This window comes from Pleurodeles waltl, chromosome 3_2 (assembly GCF_031143425.1).
Source record: "Pleurodeles waltl isolate 20211129_DDA chromosome 3_2, aPleWal1.hap1.20221129, whole genome shotgun sequence".
NCBI lineage: Eukaryota > Metazoa > Chordata > Amphibia > Caudata > Salamandridae > Pleurodeles > Pleurodeles waltl.
In genome coordinates, this window is record NC_090441.1 from 36138134 (window position 1) to 36157998 (window position 19865).

Sequence of the window (19865 nt, forward strand, 5' to 3'; positions counted from 1 at the left end):
ACGCCACTATTGTGCATATATCATAAGAAATATAACATAACAAGCGATTGTTCAGCCCTAGGAGATCTCCTAGCACTGTTGGCAAATAACAGGTGCTTGCTGTTACCCAACTCAATGATACTCATTTTATCAGTCATTGTCAGTTGAAAAGCTGAGTAGACCACTAGGATTCAAACTGCATGTGGTCAAATGAAGATTTTTCAAATGGATCCATTAGTCTATTGAATCCCTAGGGCCAGCTCTTTATACGAAAATGTATTTTTTTTATTCATGTTCTGATCAACCATATACCTTAGACATTGTTGTTGGTTGTGTTGTATGGAGAATTTTACACCTGATGTCACATTTTACACAAATATCTGTAAAGTGTGTCCTACCTATCCAGGGTATCGTAAACACTATGCAAAACCAAAAAGAAATAGTTTGGCTTTCTCATCCTAGACTATCTCTTTGTGTCAAAATCTTAGTGCTACCATCTCATCTGTTCTCCAAATTACATTGCAGAATGAAAAGATCCCCTCACCTGAAGTTGAAGCCCTTTGAAACCTGATGTTCTGTATCATCAAGTCCAATGAACCGGTATACTGGTTTGCAAAATTTTAAGGCCCAGTCCAGATCACACTCCCAATGAATAATGATGCCAACAGTCCCACCCTGTTAAGAAACAATAGAAGAAAGATTTAGAGAGCATAATTTAGGTTGCTTTTCTAGCGCTCATGGATCACAATAACATATTAATATGTAAATGAACATTTATTACACTTTTGATCATTGCAGGGCATAAATTAATTTAAAAAAAATCCTAACGTTGTTTGATTGACCTTTGCTGCCAACCTCTTACCATATGATGGAAATGTGAATAAGAATTGTTATTATTAGGTAACTTAATGGTACTCAATGTATTAACATTATAATGACCAAAAGATTGAGTCATCCATCTGGGATTCCATTTCATGGCTTTCAGGTCTCGCACAGATGTCATTCTGTGCCATAGTTGGGCCACACAATGTCTATCACAGAAAATAAGGCAATATGAGTGGCAAAATACCATTGAACATATTTACAACTTGTGTTAACTACCTCTATTTTTTAATAAACTGAAACCTATGCCTTTGTGTTCTCACAGATTTTCTACCTAGTACATGATTCAGCGAAACTATTAATTGACCTAACAACCTGAGCAATGTGGTCAGCTTGATGAGATACTGGGATTCCATAAATGCAGCTCTGCTTGTACCAATTATGAAGACCCTTTTAGTGCATTGTAAAGGTCATAGTGGCTTGCAATGCACCCCATAGGACATGGACATACAGGTTTCTCAACTGTTCACCCAGGATCAGTGGAAAAAGTTTGTTTGCATCTGAGAAGGGGGATCGACTGTTCACCCAGGATCAGTGGAAAAAGTTTGTTTGCATCTGAGAAGGAGGATGTAACTTAGGAGCTCACTTAGAGATTGGCAGAACAGGAGCTCTATCATATGGTTAAGATTCTGCTCTGCCAAACCTGTGGTTCCCAGCCTGATTTAGAGGTGAGGAGATAGGTGACACACAGCAAATCACTGCAGCAGCACATTCATCATGAGCCCACTGACTTTACAGCATTACCTGCCACATTACCTGCCACTCTGACAAGTCCCTTAGCCTTTACAAACACTTCTACAAATGACTACTTATAATGAAGTGAAAGCTGCGCAACTTTATTCAGCTCAGCCTGCATCTCTGTTGAAGAACCTCTACCTAAGTAGGACAATGACCATTGATAACCTTGTACCAGTCCAGTACTACAAACCCAAACAAAGCATCAAAGCCCTCAGTAAATTGTTCTAAGAACTGACCAAAATGAAATGCATCAACCACAGCTACCCTAGATGAAGAAAATTCCTGCAAGTAACACAGGGCAAGCAGAAGATACCAAAATGCCTAGCTGTGCAAAAATGTTAATGAGGCCCATAACACACTGGAGGAGTTACTTTACATCTTCCACAAACTGGCTGACCCCAATGACCAAAAGCAATCCTTGTGCATCTCAATAACACTACACAGACCTACTGTGGTTTTCCAAGTCCGAAATCTTCCAGATCTGTAACATCATCTCCAGTACACGACAACTATCATGCTAACCTCCTATCTCACTGCCTCAACTATTTGGTGAATTGTCCTCCTTCTAACCCATAGAAATCAATGTGATTTGTCCACCAAATTAAATATGTCTAGCACAAACAAGTACACATGCACAGCTTCATGTCACAACCAATTCCTCCATTTCCTGCCCACCTTCTTTATCCTGGATGTGCCAAACATGATAAACTGCTCCTTCAGATGAGTAACCATTCTTTTCCCTTTGAATCATTACATCACATCTACCACAGCCAGACACACACTCAAAGATGTTTGCAAACTATATGCCCATGTTTAATCTCCCTTCCCACGTCTAGATCATGGAGTGTCAGCTTGCGATCCCTTGAAAACACCTACTGGTAAGAGGAACACCTTTACTCCTTCTTGACCCACTTCTATTTCTAAAGTATATTATATGGGAATACTTATCACTTTGTATTTTCTAGTAAATACTCTCTGGTCCACTGGTACACTGATCCTGTTTCCTCTGCAATCTCTTGTTGTACAAAAGAAACAGAGTTTTGTACTTGCTAAAGTCTGTAAAAGGCCCTTCCTTTACAAACATTTAACAGTCTCTGTTTCCCTTTCTTTATCCTCCACTCTCCAACCCCGTTTTGTCCCTCCTTTTGTTCCTCCCTGTGCGCTAGCAATCGATAGGAAGTAGATTGTGTTAAATTGATCAAAAGTTCAATAGGAGAAACTTTAAATTACCTCTAGCAATGGTAAGGTAGTGAGGATTAATCCAAAATGAAGCTGAATGCCAAAAGGATATTTTGCTCGTGAATTTCCTAGCACCGCCATGTAAAGGCTGGCATAGACAGGGTGCAGGGCTCCCCTGGCCAGCCGGGTGCTGGTGCACCCTACGCATTACATCATTGCTGCCGGCTCTGTTATGAGTCGGAGACAATGCTGTAGGCTGTTTCCCAATGGGCCGGTGGGCAGAAACACAGTTTCCGCTCGCTGACCCAGCGGGAAACTTAATAGGGCCCATGGGAAGGTGGTCACACTGGCGACAACCTGCTCGTTGGGATTTCGGTGGGCGGGTTTTTCCGTCTGCCAAAGTCATAATGACCCCCTTTGTCTCCCTCTGAACTCTTCTCCTGTGTGATCTCAAACTGCCTCCCTACCCATGGGATATGGTCTTCATAGACCTGAGAGCCGCATTTGATTTGATCCCCAGGAACATGCTATGGTCAACACTCTCTAATATGGGGGTTCCTTCAGGTCTCTTGAGTCTTATCACCCGGCTTCATGACAACACCTATGCCCAAATTAAATGCGGCAAGGAGGGTGAGCTGACAGATCCTGTGGCTATCAACAGAGGTGTCCGGCAGGGGTGCATCCTGACTCCTACCCTTTTTTTGCTTTACATCAATAACTATATCCGTTATTTGGAGAATTGTACTAACGACTCGCCCAAATTGGCTGGGGAAAAAATCCCCTATTTATTGTACGGGACGATACAATCTTGTTAGCCAAATCACCCATGGGGATCCAAAGTTGGGTTAATCAATTTTGTGCTTTCTGTAGGGATTTTGGGCTTGACGTAAATGTTAACAAAACAAAACGTATGATATACAGCTCTCCAAGAAAACGACCACGTGCCAGAATTGAAATGAATTCAATACCGCTGGAGAAAGTGGAAGAGTTTGACTATCTGGGAATTAGATTATTAACCACAGGAAAATGGGAGGCAGCCATTGATAAAGGGGCACTTATCGTAAGCCAAAGAGGCGGGGCCCTAGTACGTAGGTCCAGACAGGCTTTGAGTTCCCCTTTGATTATAATCGCTGAGATCTATAATGCCCAAATCTGTGCGGCGGCCCTGTACGGAGCGGAACTCTGGGGATCACATAGAAGATTGGATATTTTACAAACAAAAGAAAACAATTTCCTTAGACAGGTTTCCCGGTTAGGGGTAGGTACCCCTATGATTCCTCTCAGGCTCGATTTAAGATTACACAGCATCAAAACCATAGCGGCCCTGAGACCGCTTTCCTATTGGATCCGCCTCTGGAAAACTCCCGAACTCGAACCATACAGGGCAGCGGTGAGGGAACTCATAGTTACTCCCCAGGGCCCGACCAAAATCCAATGGCTGCAGGAGATGAAATCTGCTTGGGTTAAAATAGGTCTCTCTCATTATTGGGAATATCCGGAACTGATTCCCAATAATGCAAGACAACTTGTTCAAAGAAGATATTGGGAAAAAATCAACGAAGCCAATACGGGCTGGGTAGGCTAACAATAGAATTCCTCCATTTTAAACATGAACCCTGGCCCGAGTCTTTCATGAACCTCCCCATGCCACCATATGCTCGTGCCCTCTATTTACAGCTTAGATATGGTTCCCTGCCTATTAACAATTATACGGCCCACTGGTCATCTAGTGCCCCCTCAACTGATAGATGTATATCTTGCCCTCAATATAATGAAACAATCAAGCATATTCTGTTCTTCTGTCCCTCATATAAGAGCCCTAGAGGAAAGTGGATTATCCCCCTCTGTAAAAATCTATCACTGTTGAACAGAGCCAATGCCACCAGAATATGCAAATATGAAACATCCACACTGGTAGCCTCCTCAGTTACCAAATTTTTATCAGAGGCTTGGTGTATTCGTCGTAGCGTCATTTCTGTGAAGGGCCCCTAGAGCTCCAGGCTGAGCCTTTGTTTGTTTATAGAGGGAGATTCCAACAAGATTTATATTTCTTTGTTTCTTCTTTTATCCTCTAAATATGCTATGTACCCTAATAATTTATATCTAATATATTTTTCTGTATTTTAGTAAGAATTTGCGACCATTGTAGGAGCAAATTCAGATCACATAAGTTTGCAGAGATGTTTTTTTATGCCAAAACTTGCCAATTGTTGTATTTTAAGTTTGATTTTAATCTTAGTTGCAAGGATTTTACTATGATATTTTATATGTCTGTTGATTATTAGATTTGTTATAGTATCTTGAATGACTGGTATTATGAACTATGATGAGTTATTGCAATCCCAATGGATTTTATATAACTAAGTAAGACTGTTCATTTTTTTTTTTCTTTTTTTTTTAACTCCAAATGGTCCAAATTTGTTTGGACCGAATGTATTTAAATAAAAAAGGGAAGCGCGATCAGCTGGGAGGAGGCGGCATCCAGCGGCATCCAGGGCAGGAGCCCTTTAATTTCTACTCGCGCTCCGCGGGAAGCGCGATCAGCTGGGAGGAGGCAGCATCCGTCGGCATCCAGGGCAGGAGCCCTTTAATTTCTCCTCGCGCTCCCGCTCCGCGGGAAGCGCGATCAGCTGGGAGGAGGCGGCATCCGGCGGCGTCCAGGGCAGGAGCCCTTTAATTTCCCCTCGCGCTCCCGCTCCGCGGGAAGCGCGATCAGCTGGGAGGAGGCGGCATCCGGCGTCATTCAGGGCAGGAGCCCTTTAATTTCCCCTCGCGCTCCCGCTTCACGGGAAGCGTGATCAGCTGGGAGGAGGCGGGAGGAGGCGTCATCCAGGGCAGGAGCCCTTTAATTTCTCCTCGCGCTCCCCCTCCGCGGGAAGCGCGATCAGCTGGTGGGAGGCGGCATACGGCGTCATCCAGGGCAGGAGCCCTTTAATTTCTACTCTCGCTTCGCGGGACGCGTGCGGGCGGCACCCGGGCAAAGGGCGGGCCCGGGCAAAGGGCGGGCCCGGGCAAAGGGCGGGCCCGTCCTGCGTCCGGCGGCGACTGGAGGAGGCTGGGCTGGGCCCTACTATTAACCTCCTGGTATTGGCATTGGGGTCGGTGACCAGTGTTTGAACCCACCACAGCCGTGAGGATAACACACCGCTATAGGTGAGCAGCATCTGTACCTTTCTGTCATTTTAGCCTCTTCAACAAGGCCCCATTGGGGTGACAACAGGGGAACAGGGGAGGCAAAGTGCCTTCAGTAAAAGGCTGACCAATAATACCTGCTAGATATAAGGAGTCCAAAGAGTCAAGATGGGTAGACGGAAGGGGGGGCACCCTTGGAAAAGGCCGGTAACAACAAGACCCTAGACGGATTTCTCCAAAATGCGGTTGGAGCACTAGAAAAGGAAATTGAAATGGTGGAGCGCTGTCTAACTGCCCCCCCACTGATGGTAGTTAATTGTCCATCTTTATCCCCACCGCAAATTCCAATACATCCCCTCCATCCACCCGATCTACAGTCTCCCCCGACTATCTCCCCTCTAACTACCCAAGAGTCTATTGTGGAGACCCAGGATAATGCCATACAGCCATCAGAACTTACTCAGCCACTCTTAGGCAGGTCTCTACCCAATTCTGAGCAGAACACAAAAGGTAAAAGAAAACGAGGCGAGGTAAATCTAAGAAACAAACGGGCCCGCATTTTGAGTTCCCCCAATTATGGTGCACCAACTCGGAATAAGGACCCTATATTAACTCAAACATCTATTGACGACCATTCAGCAATTAATTATATAATTGAGCACTTAAAAGACGAGTTTTCTAAAAGACTACACCCTATAGCAATTCACCTACAAGCCATTGTAGAAAAACTGGAAGGCCTTATCAAGTCAAAGCAGACGATCACTCCTCCTCATTGGACTTGCAGTCTCCCTGCCAAATTTGCCCCTCGAGCCTACCAGGCAACAGCGCCAGCAACCCCCCCCCTATCATTGGGTACGGACCACAACCCTTCAATGAATTGCCCTGATCTTTTGCACCAACCAGTGAGGGCTTCAATTGCCAGGCCGGCTACCGCCTCAAAGGACAAGTGTATTAAGACTGCCAACCCCTTTCCGAGGGGGAACGGAGGAGTTGCTTCCTCCAATAACATGGGTTCAAAACCCTACAAAGATATCCTTGATCAGAACTATCCATCAATAGATCGGATGCATAGGGATGAAGGAACCATTTTGAGAACTTTACATCTACCGCCGGAATCATGCCCATATGTTCTTGTTATCACGGGCGTTCCTAAACTTAAAACCGACATTGCCAAATCATTCACAGAACTGAAAAATAAGGTCATACATTGGTTACACAGTAACGCCAGATTTGCATTTCATATGGTACCCTCAATATTAATGGTGAGAAGGGTGGGTTGGGTGGGTCCTCTTAAGAACCCCGGTACGGGGGATTGCATTGTTATCAACTTTGATTCACCCACCCTTGTCCAGCAGCTCTCTCTAAATGTGTGCAAATCCAACCCTCTAGGGCTAGAAGTATCTTTGGCAGACTTCAGGCTTTCTACCCTCATACAGTCTTATCAGCTACCAAGGGGGCGCAAATGCCACTTAGATGTTCCACTAGCTCTCAGATGCAGCCTGACCCCCAGTCAGGACGAAGCTCCCTTTCACCATCTCTCTCTGAAATTGATTGACTAAAAATCAGCCCCGTGCATGGCCCACCTAAGTTCCAAGGATTTAGAAATTGGGATAAGAATCATCTCACAACCAAAATTACTGAAACACAAGGAATAGGAATAGACAGTCCTGAGGCCGATCAGACTCTTACTGTAGACATTAGAGGCTCTGCACTAATCTTTCCACTAGCCCAGTCAGAACCCTCTAGGATGGAAAATAGTCCCTTGTTTTTCCTCTCTGACCAGAGCATGGAGATTTGCACTTGGGGAGCTAGCAAGGAGGGCATGGCTTATGAGATCAACCCAGTCCCGGATTTAACAGGCACCAGCAACCGCAGGTTTACCCTGCCTGTCCGGGCATTTGAACTGACTATGCCAGGCCCCGATTTAAATGGGGTGAGTAACACCATGGGTGATAATGCAGTAGAAAATCTAACTGAGGCCAGCCTAGCTATGATGGAAAGGGGTATCGAACCTCCCCATGGCACTTCATCTTTAAGAGGATACTCCACGGCCAAAGCTTCCCAAGATAAAAAAGGTGGTTTAGACACAGTTCTTAGTTGGAACATTGCAGGGCTGGAGAATAAAATGGGCATCCCTGAATGGGGCAAATTTATAGATGATCACAAAATATGCCTCTTTCAAGAAACGTGGGCATTGGAGCCCAAATACAGAATTGGTTTTAAAAGCTATTGGGTCCCAGCAAGCAAGACGATCCCCGGGAAACCTTCAGGCGGGCTGCTCATATGGCTTAGTTGCTCCCTCAAATGTCGGGTTGAAATAGTAGATAAGGGCTGCCCCGATCTGATGGGTTTATCAATACCATCACTTAAGGAGAAACCGCTTCTAATAATTAAGATCTACAACAGGAACTTGGGCAGTAAATATGAGTAAGACGCTTTGACTATTTTGGATAGTTTTCTCTCCTGCAAAACCTCCTCCCACTACATTCTTATCGCAGGGGTCCTTTAATTTCTCTTCGCGCTCCCGCTCTGCGGGAAGCGCAATTAGCTGGGAGGAGGCGGCATCCAGCGCCATCCAGGGCAGGAGCCCTTTAATTTCTACTCGCGCTCCGCGGGAAGCGCGATCAGCTGGGAGGAGGCGGCATCCGGCGTCATCCAGGGCAGGAGCCCTTTAATTTCTTCTTGCGCTCCCGCTCCGCGGGAAGCGCGATCAGCTGGTGGGAGGTGGCATACGGCGTCATCCAGGGCAGGAGCCCTTTAATTTCTACTTGCGCTCTCGCTTCGCGGGACGCGTGCGGGTGGCGCCCGGGCGAAGCCCGGGCCAAGGGCGGGCCCGTCCTGCGCCCGGCGGCGACTGGAGGAGGCTGGGCTGGGCCATACTATTAACCTCCTGGTATTGGCATTGGGGTCGGTGACCAGTGTTTGAACCCACCACAGCCATGAGGATAACACACCGCTATAGGTGAGCAGCATCTGTACCTTTCTGTCGTTTTAGCCTCTTCAACAAGGCCCCATTGGGGTGACAACAGGGGAACAGGGGAGGCAAAGTGCCTTCAGTAAAAGGCTGACCAATAATACCTGCTAGATATGAGGAGTCCAAAGAGTCAAGATGGGTAGACGGAAGGGGGAGCACCCTTGGAAAAGGCCGGTAACAACAAGACCCTAGACGGATTTCTCCAAAATGCGGTTGGAGCGCTAGAAAAGGAAATTGAAATGGTGGAGCGCCGTCTAACTGCCCCCCCACTGATGGTAGTTAATTGTCCATCTTTATCCCCACCGCAAATTCCAATACATCCCCTCCATCCACCCGATCTACAGTCTCCCCCGACTATCTCCCCTCTAACTACCCAAGAGTCTATTGTGGAGACCCAGGATAATGCCATACAGCCATCAGAACTTACTCAGCCACTCTTAGGCAGGTCTCTACCCAATTCTGAGCAGAACACAAAAGGTAAAAGAAAACGAGGCGAGGTAAATCTAAGAAACAAACGGGCCCGCATTTTGAGTTCCCCCAATTATGGTGCACCAACTCGGAATAAGGACCCTATATTAACTCAAACATCTATTGACGACCGTTCAGCAATTGATTATATAATTGAGCACTTAAAAGACGAGTTTTCTAAAAGGCTACACCCTATAGCAATTCACCTACAAGCCATTGAAGAAAAACTGGAAGGCCTTATCAAGTCAAAGCAGACGATCACTCCTCCTCATTGGACTTGCAGTCTCCCTGCCAAATTTTCCCCTCGAGCCTACCAGGCAACAGCGCCAGCAACCCCCCCCCCCTATCATTGGGTACGGACCACAACCCTTCAATGAATTGCCCTGATCTTTTGCACCAACCAGTGAGGGCTTCAATTGCCAGGCCGGCTACCGCCTCAAAGGACAAGTGTATTAAGACTGCCAACCCCTTTCCGAGGGGGAACGGAGGAGTTGCTTCCTCCAATAACATGGGTTCAAAACCCTACAAAGATATCCTTGATCAGAACTATCCATCAATAGATCGGATGCATAGGGATGAAGGAACCATTTTGAGAACTTTACATCTACCGCCGGAATCATGCCCATATGTTCTTGTTATCACGGGCGTTCCTAAACTTAAAACCGACATTGCCAAATCATTCACAGAACTGAAAAATAAGGTCATACATTGGTTACACAGTAACGTCAGATTTGCATTTCATATGGTACCCTCAATATTAATGGTGAGAAGGGTGGGTTGGGTGGGTCCTCTTAAGATCCCCGGTACGGGGGATTGCATTGTTATCAACTTTGATTCACCCACCCTTGTCCAGCAGCTCTCTCTAAATGTGTGCAAATCCAACCCTCTAGGGGTAGAAGTATCTTTGGCAGACTTCAGGCTTTCTACCCTCATACAGTCTTATCAGCTACCAAGGGGGCGCAAATGCCACTTAGATGTTCCACTAGCTCTCAGATGCAGCCTGACCCCCAGTCAGGACGCAGCTCCCTTTCACCATCTCTCTCTGAAATTGATTGACTAAAAATCAGCCCCGTGCATGGCCCACCTAAGTTCCAAGGATTTAGAAATTGGGATAAGAATCATCTCACAACCAAAATTACTGAAACACAAGGAATAGGAATAGGCAGTCCTGAGGCCGATCAGACTCTTACTGTAGACATTAGAGGCTCTGCACTAATCTTTCCACTAGCCCAGTCAGAACCCTCTAGGATGGAAAATAGTCCCTTGTTTTTCCTCTGTGACCAGAGCATGGAGATTTGCACTTGGGGAGCTAGCAAGGAGGGCATGGCTTATGAGATCAACCCAGTCCCGGATTTAACAGGCACCAGCAACTGCGGGTTTACCCCGCCTGTCCAGGCATTTGAACTGACTATGCCAGGCCCCGATTTAAATGGGGCGAGTAACACCATGGGTGATAATGCAGTAGAAAATCTAACTGAGGCCAGCCTAGCTATGATGAAAAGGGGTATCGAACCTCCCCATGGCACTTCATCTTTAAGAGGATACTCCACGGCCAAAGCTTCCCAAGATAAAAAAGGTGGTTTAGACACAGTTCTTAGTTGGAACATTGCAGGGCTGGAGAATAAAATGGGCATCCCTGAATGGGGCAAATTTATAGATGATCACAATAATGCCTCTTTCAAGAAACGTGGGCATTGGAGCCCAAATACAGAATTGGTTTTAAAAGCTATTGGGTCCCAGCAAGCAAGACGATCCCCGGGAAACCTTCAGACGGGCTGCTCATATGGCTTAGTTGCTCCCTCAAATGTCGGGTTGAAATAGTAGATAAGGGCTGCCCCGATCTGATGGGTTTATCAATACCATCACTTAAGGAGAAACCGCTTCTAATAATTAGGATCTACAACAGGAACTTGGGCAGTAAATATGAGTCAGACGCTTTGACTATTTTGGATAGTTTTCTCTCCTGCAAAACCTCCTCCCACTACATTCTTATCGCAGGGGATCTTAATACTACCTTTGAGCCCTACCAGTTGGCCCAGGAACTATATAAAGAAGAGGCTGCTTATTGGGGCATCCTCCAATTGGTGTCAAGCAAAAGACCGAGAATGAACAGACTAACACATCAAATTGTGGACATTACACTGGCACATGGTCTTCAGGCCTGTAACGGTCGCTCCCGTTCAGATGTTGACCTTCATCCTACATTTAGGCGTGGAGTCTAGAAGAGCCAGATAGATTATATTTTGCTTGACATTCGGTTGTGGGGTCATATGGCTGACATGAAGATTTTAGAACACGAGGAAAGCGATCATGAGCCATCGATCTTATTGGTCAGGGGCCTATTACCTTTACTTGAAGCTCCTTGCCCCAAGATTTATGAACAGCAGCTCGCACTGACAAAAACAATAGACGAAATGTCAAATGGGAATTTGTGAGCACTGACCCAGGTACCATGATATCCCACGTGAAGAGCATGCCCCTGCTTTCAGAAGATGGTGAAGGGCTTATAGCAGCCCACACACTATTATTTAATTCTTTAAAACATCTTTTCACTAAAGAGATTGCTAGGAAAGGGAAAAAAAAGTGTATTGCAGGGTGGTTTAGCCCCGCATGCAGGGAAGCGCAGCACAATCTAGTGAGAGCTCTAAGAGGGGGCCAGACAGAGCATTTAAGGCAAGCAAGGAAAAACTACAAACAGGAACTTAGCAGAGCCCGCAGGAGATGAGACAAGCTCAGATGAGCTTCCCTTCTAGAGTCTGCAAAAGCTAATGATACCTCAAAATTTTGGAAACTGGTGGCTGATGCTAGTGAAGAACCAAACCGCTCGCCCGGTGCATCAATACTCCCTGTAGAGTGGATAGATAATTTTGGCCGATTATACTCAGGGCCTACAGATGTTACTACCAGTGAATTGAACCATATTATGACCCTCGAGTCCTCCCCAATCAAATTCACCCTGGCAGAAACGAAGGCTGCGATTGTTTCACTGAAATGGGGAAAGGCCCCTGGCCTTGACAAAATCCCAGGTGACCTGTACAAGACAAGTCCGGATATATGGGCCCCATCCCTGAACTTGGTCTCTAATGCAGTAGCTGCAGGAGCACCTGTCCCGAGCTCCTGGAAGGGAGCGGAGATAGTTCCCATCTTCAAGAAAGGCAGCCCCTCTGACCCTGCCAACTATCGTCCAATCTCCTTACTTGATAATTTCCAAAATGTTTTTGCAAAGCAAGTCCTGCTACATCTCGAAGAATGGATTCTAGAAACCAACGCCATCTCCAATTTGCAAGCAGGGTTTAGGCCAGCAGTCAGTACCATAGGCCAGGTCTTAAGATTTCTAACAATCAAATGGAAGACAGTGGAAAGAGGAGGGGGTAACCTGTTTGTGGTCTTCATTGACCTCAGAGCCGCATTTGATCTGGTCTCTAGGAACCAGTTATGGCTGACATTAGCCAACATGGGCATCCCAAATGGTCTTTTGAAACTTATGGCCCAATTACACGAGACCACCTATGCACAAATTAGGAGTGGCAAGGATGGCGATTTAACAGATCCAGTCGCCATCGAAAGAGGAGTCAGAGAGGGCTGTGTCCTAGCCCCTACCCTTTTTCTCCTATACATAAATAATTGTATCAACTATTTAGCAAACTGCACCAATGACTCCCCTAAGCTTGCCGGGAATAAAGTGCCATGCCTACTTTATGCGGATGACACTATCTTGCTGACCAAAACACCCATGGGAATCCAAAATCTGGTTAACCAGTTCTGTGCATTTTGCAGAGATTACGGGCTGGACATCAATGCCAAGAAAACCAAACTTATGATATACAGTACCCCGAACAAGAAGTTGAAAGTAAATATAATGATGGATTCAGTCCCTTTGGAGAGGGTAACAGAGTATGACTATCTGGTATCAGACTATGAGATAAGGGCAGCTGGGATGCAGCCATAAGAAAAGGGGGACTCATTATCAGACAAAGAAGCGGAGTGTTAGCGCGAAAGGCAAATACTGTAACAAGCCCCTCACTGATTCCGATCTCCGAAATCTACAAAGTTCAAATCCGTGCTGCCGCCCTGTATGGAGCGGAACTCTGGGGTTCACACAGACAATTGGATACTCTCCAAACCAATGAAAACAACTTTTTCAGACATATATCTAGGTTAGGGAAGGGCACGCCGATGATTCCCCTAAGATTAGACCTGGGCATAAATAGCATTAAAGATACAGCTAGCTTAGGGTCACTTCTATACTGGGTCCGACTTTGGAAAACGGAAGAACTTGAGCCCTTCAGAACAGCAATTAAAGATCTTATACCACCATTCCAGGGATGGGAAAAAGTTCGTTTGTTGAGGGAGATGAAATCTGCCTGGGTTAAGTTGGGCTTCACCCATTACTGGGAAAATCCTGAGATGATCCCTGCTAATGCCAGACTGCTGATTAAAGAACGATATTGGGGAAAAATCCACAAGGAGTCTTTCCATCGCAAAGGGCCAGGTCGGCTGACAGCAGAGTTTCTGCTGGTTAAACACGAACCTCGGCCCGAAAATTTCCTGGACCTCCTCATACCAGCACGTGCCCGAGTCTTATTTCTTCAGTTCAGGTACGGAACATTAGCAGTGAACAGCTTCACGGCCCGCTGGCCGACTAACAGTCCCATGTCTGACAAATGCATAAACTGTCACTCATGCAAGGAAACTCCTGAGCATGTTCTATTCTTCTGCGCCCTGTATAAATGTCCTAGAGGAAGGTGGATTATTCCCTTGTGTAAGGTATTGCTATTACAAAACCGAACTAGTGCCTACAGACTATGTAAATATGACACTTCTACACTGATAGTAAGCTCTGTTTCTAAATACCTGTCAGTAGCATGGACAATTTGTAGCAGGATTATTTTAGACCCTAGACTACTGGCTGAAGAGAGGTCCACCAGCTAGTGGACGAGCACTTTTAGGCAGTTAGGGAATTCATACAGAATTATCTGCGTCTATTTATTTATGATACCAGATTTTATTTTTGCCTGTGTTTTTTAAATTTTTTTTTATCTAAACCGATTCAAAGTATTTTAGCATATAGCACTTTGTAAATGGTAAGATTAAATTCCCCTGATCAACTTATTTAAGACATGAGACTAATTCCATGTTACCCTTTTAAATGCTTGGCTTTTAATTTTCATAAGTATGAAGTATTTTATGTAGTATTATAAATCTTTTTTTATGTATAGCTAGTTCTAGATCAGTCTTTATAGGTATAGCACTGACTTGGTATATTATTTGTTTTAAACCGATCCATAGTATCTCAAGTACGTAGCATTTCGCAAATGGCAAGATTAAAATCCCCTGAATAATTTATCTAAGACATGAGGCTAACCTTTTCGGTACCTTTTAAATGTTTGGTTTTTAACTTTCACAAGCTTGAAGTATTTTATGAAGTATTATGAACTACTTTTTAAGTATAATTTGTTCTAGAACAGTTTTTATAGGTAACATTAGGAAAGACTTGGTACACTATCTGTTCCTTTTTCAAACGTCCTGGTAAATGGTATCCAAAAAGCTAGGAGACACCAACCGAGGAGTACAATCTAATATTCGGTCCGTCGGACAAGTACTGTACTATTTGTTACTGTTTTTCCCTTTCCGGGATGGTTATGATCTCTGTATTTTGCTGTATGTATGGTTCATTTTTATGCTTTTTAATGGTCTAATTTTAGACCGAATAAACTAATATAATATATTTAAATAAAAAATAACTTCTACGACTTTTGGAGGAAGATAATGATTAACCCAAACAACACTGTCTCTGTCCTCCAATAGTTAGTGCCACCAATAAAAGCACATCATCCACAACTCCAAAGGACAATACTCACTCTCCTGCACTACAAACTCACACTTCCTCCAAACTAAATTCTTATGAGTGCTTACTGTAAATGCTGCTCCATTTAAAAAAGACAAATACCACTTAATCAACCTATTGATAGACACAGAACCTGACTTACTTTTGATAACTGACTCATGGCGGGAGGAAGATATGACATGAAGCTGTTCCACTAGGATATCAAGCTGTGACACCAGAACAGGTTTAGACCACTGAGGAGCAACAGAACGGCCACAATAGCCATAAAGGAGGAGCTTCTCCTCTCACTACATGAAGATAACAAATCAACCCTTAGATTTCTCAACCTGTCCACAGCAGATCATGTTGTTGACCACTCAATATTACTGAATACACTACAGACATACAAGGGAATAGCAGGTAAACACTTCCCTGGGTCCATTCCTTCCTTTCCAATTGTAGTCAAATAATCAACAGCCATATCATCCAAATGATACATATTGTGTGATCTCCCACTTGGGTCACCCTTTTGCTGCCTCCTGTTCTGCATTTATGTACAGACCATGTACAGCCTCTAAAGTATTATCAAGTAAACTTTCGCATGTATGCAGGTGATACAGTAATGTATTTCTGGAAACAGCCAAAACAACAGTGCCAAAAATCTCCTCTAGACTAAATCACATCACCCTCTAGAAGAAAGACAGCTTCCACTGTATGAGTGTAACAAAGAATATCTTTGTAATGGGAAAAAGGCAACCTCTCTAACTATTCTGTGGTTGGCCTAAAATGTATAGGATACCGCCCCGCTACAACCCAAAAAGACACAAAATCTGGAGATACTCTTACTCATACCACCTCACAAATCAGCACAGTGGTCAAAGGTATCATTTGTCAGGAAATACGTAGTGAGAGTTCCTGAATGCACATCAGGTTAGCAATGGAAGAAAAACACTAGCTATTTCTTCATCAACTACATAATCATCAGAGAATAGGCAGGCACATTGAGTTACACCTGAGTTGGGATGGAGTAGATAGCAGTCAGATATGTAGAGGCTGGGAGCGAGAAGTTGGACATATAGTACAACGGGAGACAGTGATCCAAAGCAGAAACTTTCTCTCTGTAAACAGAATAGGGAACGTACCTCTGGGGAACTCCAAGTAGCAAAAGTAGGAAACAGTCTTTGTCTGGCAACTTGCCTTGTTATTAGGTTCTTCTATTGTCAGTTGACCTAAAGTTTATCAGTCCCACATCTTTGTTGTGTTTGCCTCGCACTGTTTCCACTTGTAGGATTGCCCAGTTGTGGTCTGTTCTGTGTTCTGGCTCCTGAACACAGAGAGGGTTTTCTGATACTGCCCGGGTTTTATCATTTGACTGTTATCTAGATCACAGGGTAAGCCTCATAATCTGCAGATATCGAATGCTACTGCGTTCTGTTTCGATAAATGGTCCATATGTTTCCTAAAGTTATTACACTTCCATTGAGAGCCATTCATATTGGGTGTATTCCTGAATCCATTATGCAGGCTGCAGCAGCTGCACTTTCTCGTCTCTCTTCATCACTTATTAATTTGTCCATGGCAAGGTCATAGTGGAGAACTGTCTTTTAAGTTGCCCACTTAACTGTCATCACAGGGAGAGGATTGGTGGAATTTCATTAAAATTTGAGTATTTGCTGATTGAGTTGGATCCTAACATCAATTTACTGCTCTCAACATTCTGTAAACTCCTCTCACCACTGTAATCAACCACTGTGTAGAACTACCACAGGCCAATGTATTGTTGCTTTTAGATTATTGTAACATTTTATGCACTGGCCTAGCAATCACTAATTGCCCACTCACAGAAGCTACAAATCAGGTAGCCGGAACATTCCTTGGCCTTTGCACACAAGACTGCCAACCTTGCTCTGAAGGTTTTCCTCTGGCTACAAGTTGAAACCAAAATGAAATTCAGGGTCCTCTAAGTCCCCCATAAAGAAGGCTGGAAAAAATCTCATGAATAAGTGCTGTCATGACATCTGAGCCAGAACCCTCCACTCTTCAGCTGATAACCGGATCCATTGACGCTCCTTGAGGAGGATGAAATATGAAGATTTGAATCGAACCATGTAAGATTCTGGAAACTCCAGAAAACAGAACTCTTCAGATTCTCCTTCTAACCCACACCGTGATCCCATGATCTGCAAGGGGCAGTGGCAACAGAGCATTGGCTATGGTAACCCACCATCATCTCTGATTGAATGCTTTCTCCCCCTCTATCACTTTACTTATTGACTAAAAATTGTTGAACATGTCTTATGCTTTGGAGTAACTGAATGGTTACACTCAGCACATTATAAAACTACAATAAATAAATAAGGACATAAGAAGGAAGGACAGTTACAACAGATCCATCAAGAAGAAACATCAGTAGTGTAATTCTATTTCAAAAATATATGGAAATGTGGCTTTTTAAATGCAGTCTGAAGAACAGGCGCTAAGGTCCAGTCCTGAGATCAGCAGGGAAGGAGTTCCAGAAGGCAGTAATAGCTCATGTGAAGAGCTGATTTAGACTCTGCTTCAAAGCTGGTTATGGCCTCCTAAGATTGTGAGAAAATGTGATAGTAGGTTTGTTTATGTGCAACTCCTTGTAAGAAAGGCAGACAATTTTACATATGAATCCTGCTTTGATGGGTCATTGAAAACTGGAGTGACGTGGCCAAAGAGGGATCAGGACTCTACTCAGTTCATCCTTAGAAATCAGTGGTAATAGCTGATATGAGTAGGACTTTCAAGGTCCATAGAGCACATGTCCATTACATTTTCCTCAACCTATCAATTCAAAATATTGATTAGTTCTCTTTCTTCTGATAAGTCTGTTAGGCAACTTGATTGTGCCGTATTCCCTGTGATGTCAATGTATGCCTCACTGATTTCAGCATGCATCTTCTGTATATGGAAGAAAGATTCTTCCCCTCTCAGCTCCTGCGAAAGTAGGATCATATGTTGCTCTGTGCCCACCCACAGCTTGTTACCAGCCCAGGCTATTATCAAATATCCTTTCTAAACCAAATGATAGGCTTAGTATGAGGGGCCTGGGAACAGTCTAGACCTAGTGTGAGGGACCTGGGAACAGTCTAGTTTTAGATATAATATGTAAAATCTTTGTTATTGTTTTGTGAAGGAAGACTGTACCTTCTCTCTTCATCCCAGACTAACCTGAGTAACTCCAAGGGTCAGTTAGGGTCTGTTGGTTGACCTCTTGGTCTTAGTTACGGGGATACAACAAGCTCCAGAGGCTGCCCTGTGACTGCCAAGTTGATCTTCTGCAAATGGACCTTCTTGAGTCCTGCTGTCCTCTGCTAGAGTGAGTCCTTTATCCTCGATAGGTGTATTCCCAGGCACTGGAGCCTGGACTGGCATCAGAGTATTCTCTTAAAGAAAGAGAGAAATCCTGAAGTTTTGAACTGTTTGAGACTGCGAATGAGCCAGTTTGTGCTGATACCCATCCACCTGTGATGATTGCTAACACAAAGCTCTCAAGAACTCGACTCTTTGTGCAACATCAACCACCAGTGATGACCAGCAACATAAGATTTACAATACACACTACAGAAACAACAGCCTGCGGCAACCGTCAATGCAAAGTTGCAGCAACAACTGTCCACGATGCTCATCTAGATCTTTGTGCTATAGTGATGACCGTCCATGATGCCGGTCCTGCTCTTCGTGCTACAGCAACGAAATGTGTGATGCTCAGCGTGCTCCTTGTGGCTACCTCCACTGTGACTGGACTCTTTGCAACATACTTTGAGAAGGTACATTTTTCAGTGGGACTAACCTGGTCCCTGTGTCTGGCCTGCACTCCACCACAGTGGGCCTGAAATTGTGACGTTTCCCCAGTCTAGAATGACCAGATGACCGCGAGTGGTGCTATTTATTTTTAGGCACTATATTGAATAACAATTTTGAAACTGCATATGAATTAATTTATTAAAATAAACTCTATCTTTCTAAATTGGTGTGGGATATTTCTTGTGTTGTATTTTCAGTTTGTTACTGTTTGTAATACATTAACACAGTGCCTCTAAGTTAAGCCTGAATTCTTTTGTTCCAAGCTACCAGAGGGTTATGCACAGGATAACTTGATGATTGTTGTGGTTCACCAACATGGATTATGGTTGATTCTTGTTAAGGGCCACACCACCCTAAATCAAAAACCCAATTTCCTACACCAACATTTTGAGATTAGAACTGGAGAGATTTTGAAAGAAAAAATGTGAAAATCAGCTAAAAAAGCCATTTTTGGGGATTTAAAAATCAGCAGTTTTAATCCTGAATCATCTGCTATATGTGCAAATAAATAGGGACGGACCTACTCTACAATGCAAGATCAAAGTTAGCCACTCCCCAGCAAGTGATATCCATTTCACCCAATCAGACTGGTAAGTCAAAAAGCATCATAAGTACCTTTCTATTGATTGGTTTATTCTCTCAGTCTGCTTACTAGTTAGAGGGTGGTAACTAGTGGACTTGGAATGAACTAACCCTAAACTAACCCTAAACTCTTCATAAGTTGAGCCCAACAGTGTGCAGTGAGTTGGGAATCTCCATCTTTCAATATGCTTATTGGCACAGCATGAAGTCTAAGGGCCTCGTTACGAGGCTGGTGCTCTTAAGGTCAGGACCGCTGCTGCTGTGGTGATC

At 44.2% G+C, this 19865-nt stretch overlaps 1 protein-coding gene across 1 annotated transcript in view; it reads right to left on the reverse strand.

Annotated features, from left to right (window-relative positions):
* The window catches only part of P2RX1 (purinergic receptor P2X 1), a 450021-nt gene that overhangs the window by 120739 nt on the left and 309417 nt on the right, over positions 1-19865 (reverse strand). The window contains exon 8 of the mRNA XM_069226686.1: positions 524-654. Within this exon, the coding sequence (XP_069082787.1) occupies positions 524-654 (131 nt within the window). The remainder of the gene's footprint in view (positions 1-523; positions 655-19865) is intronic.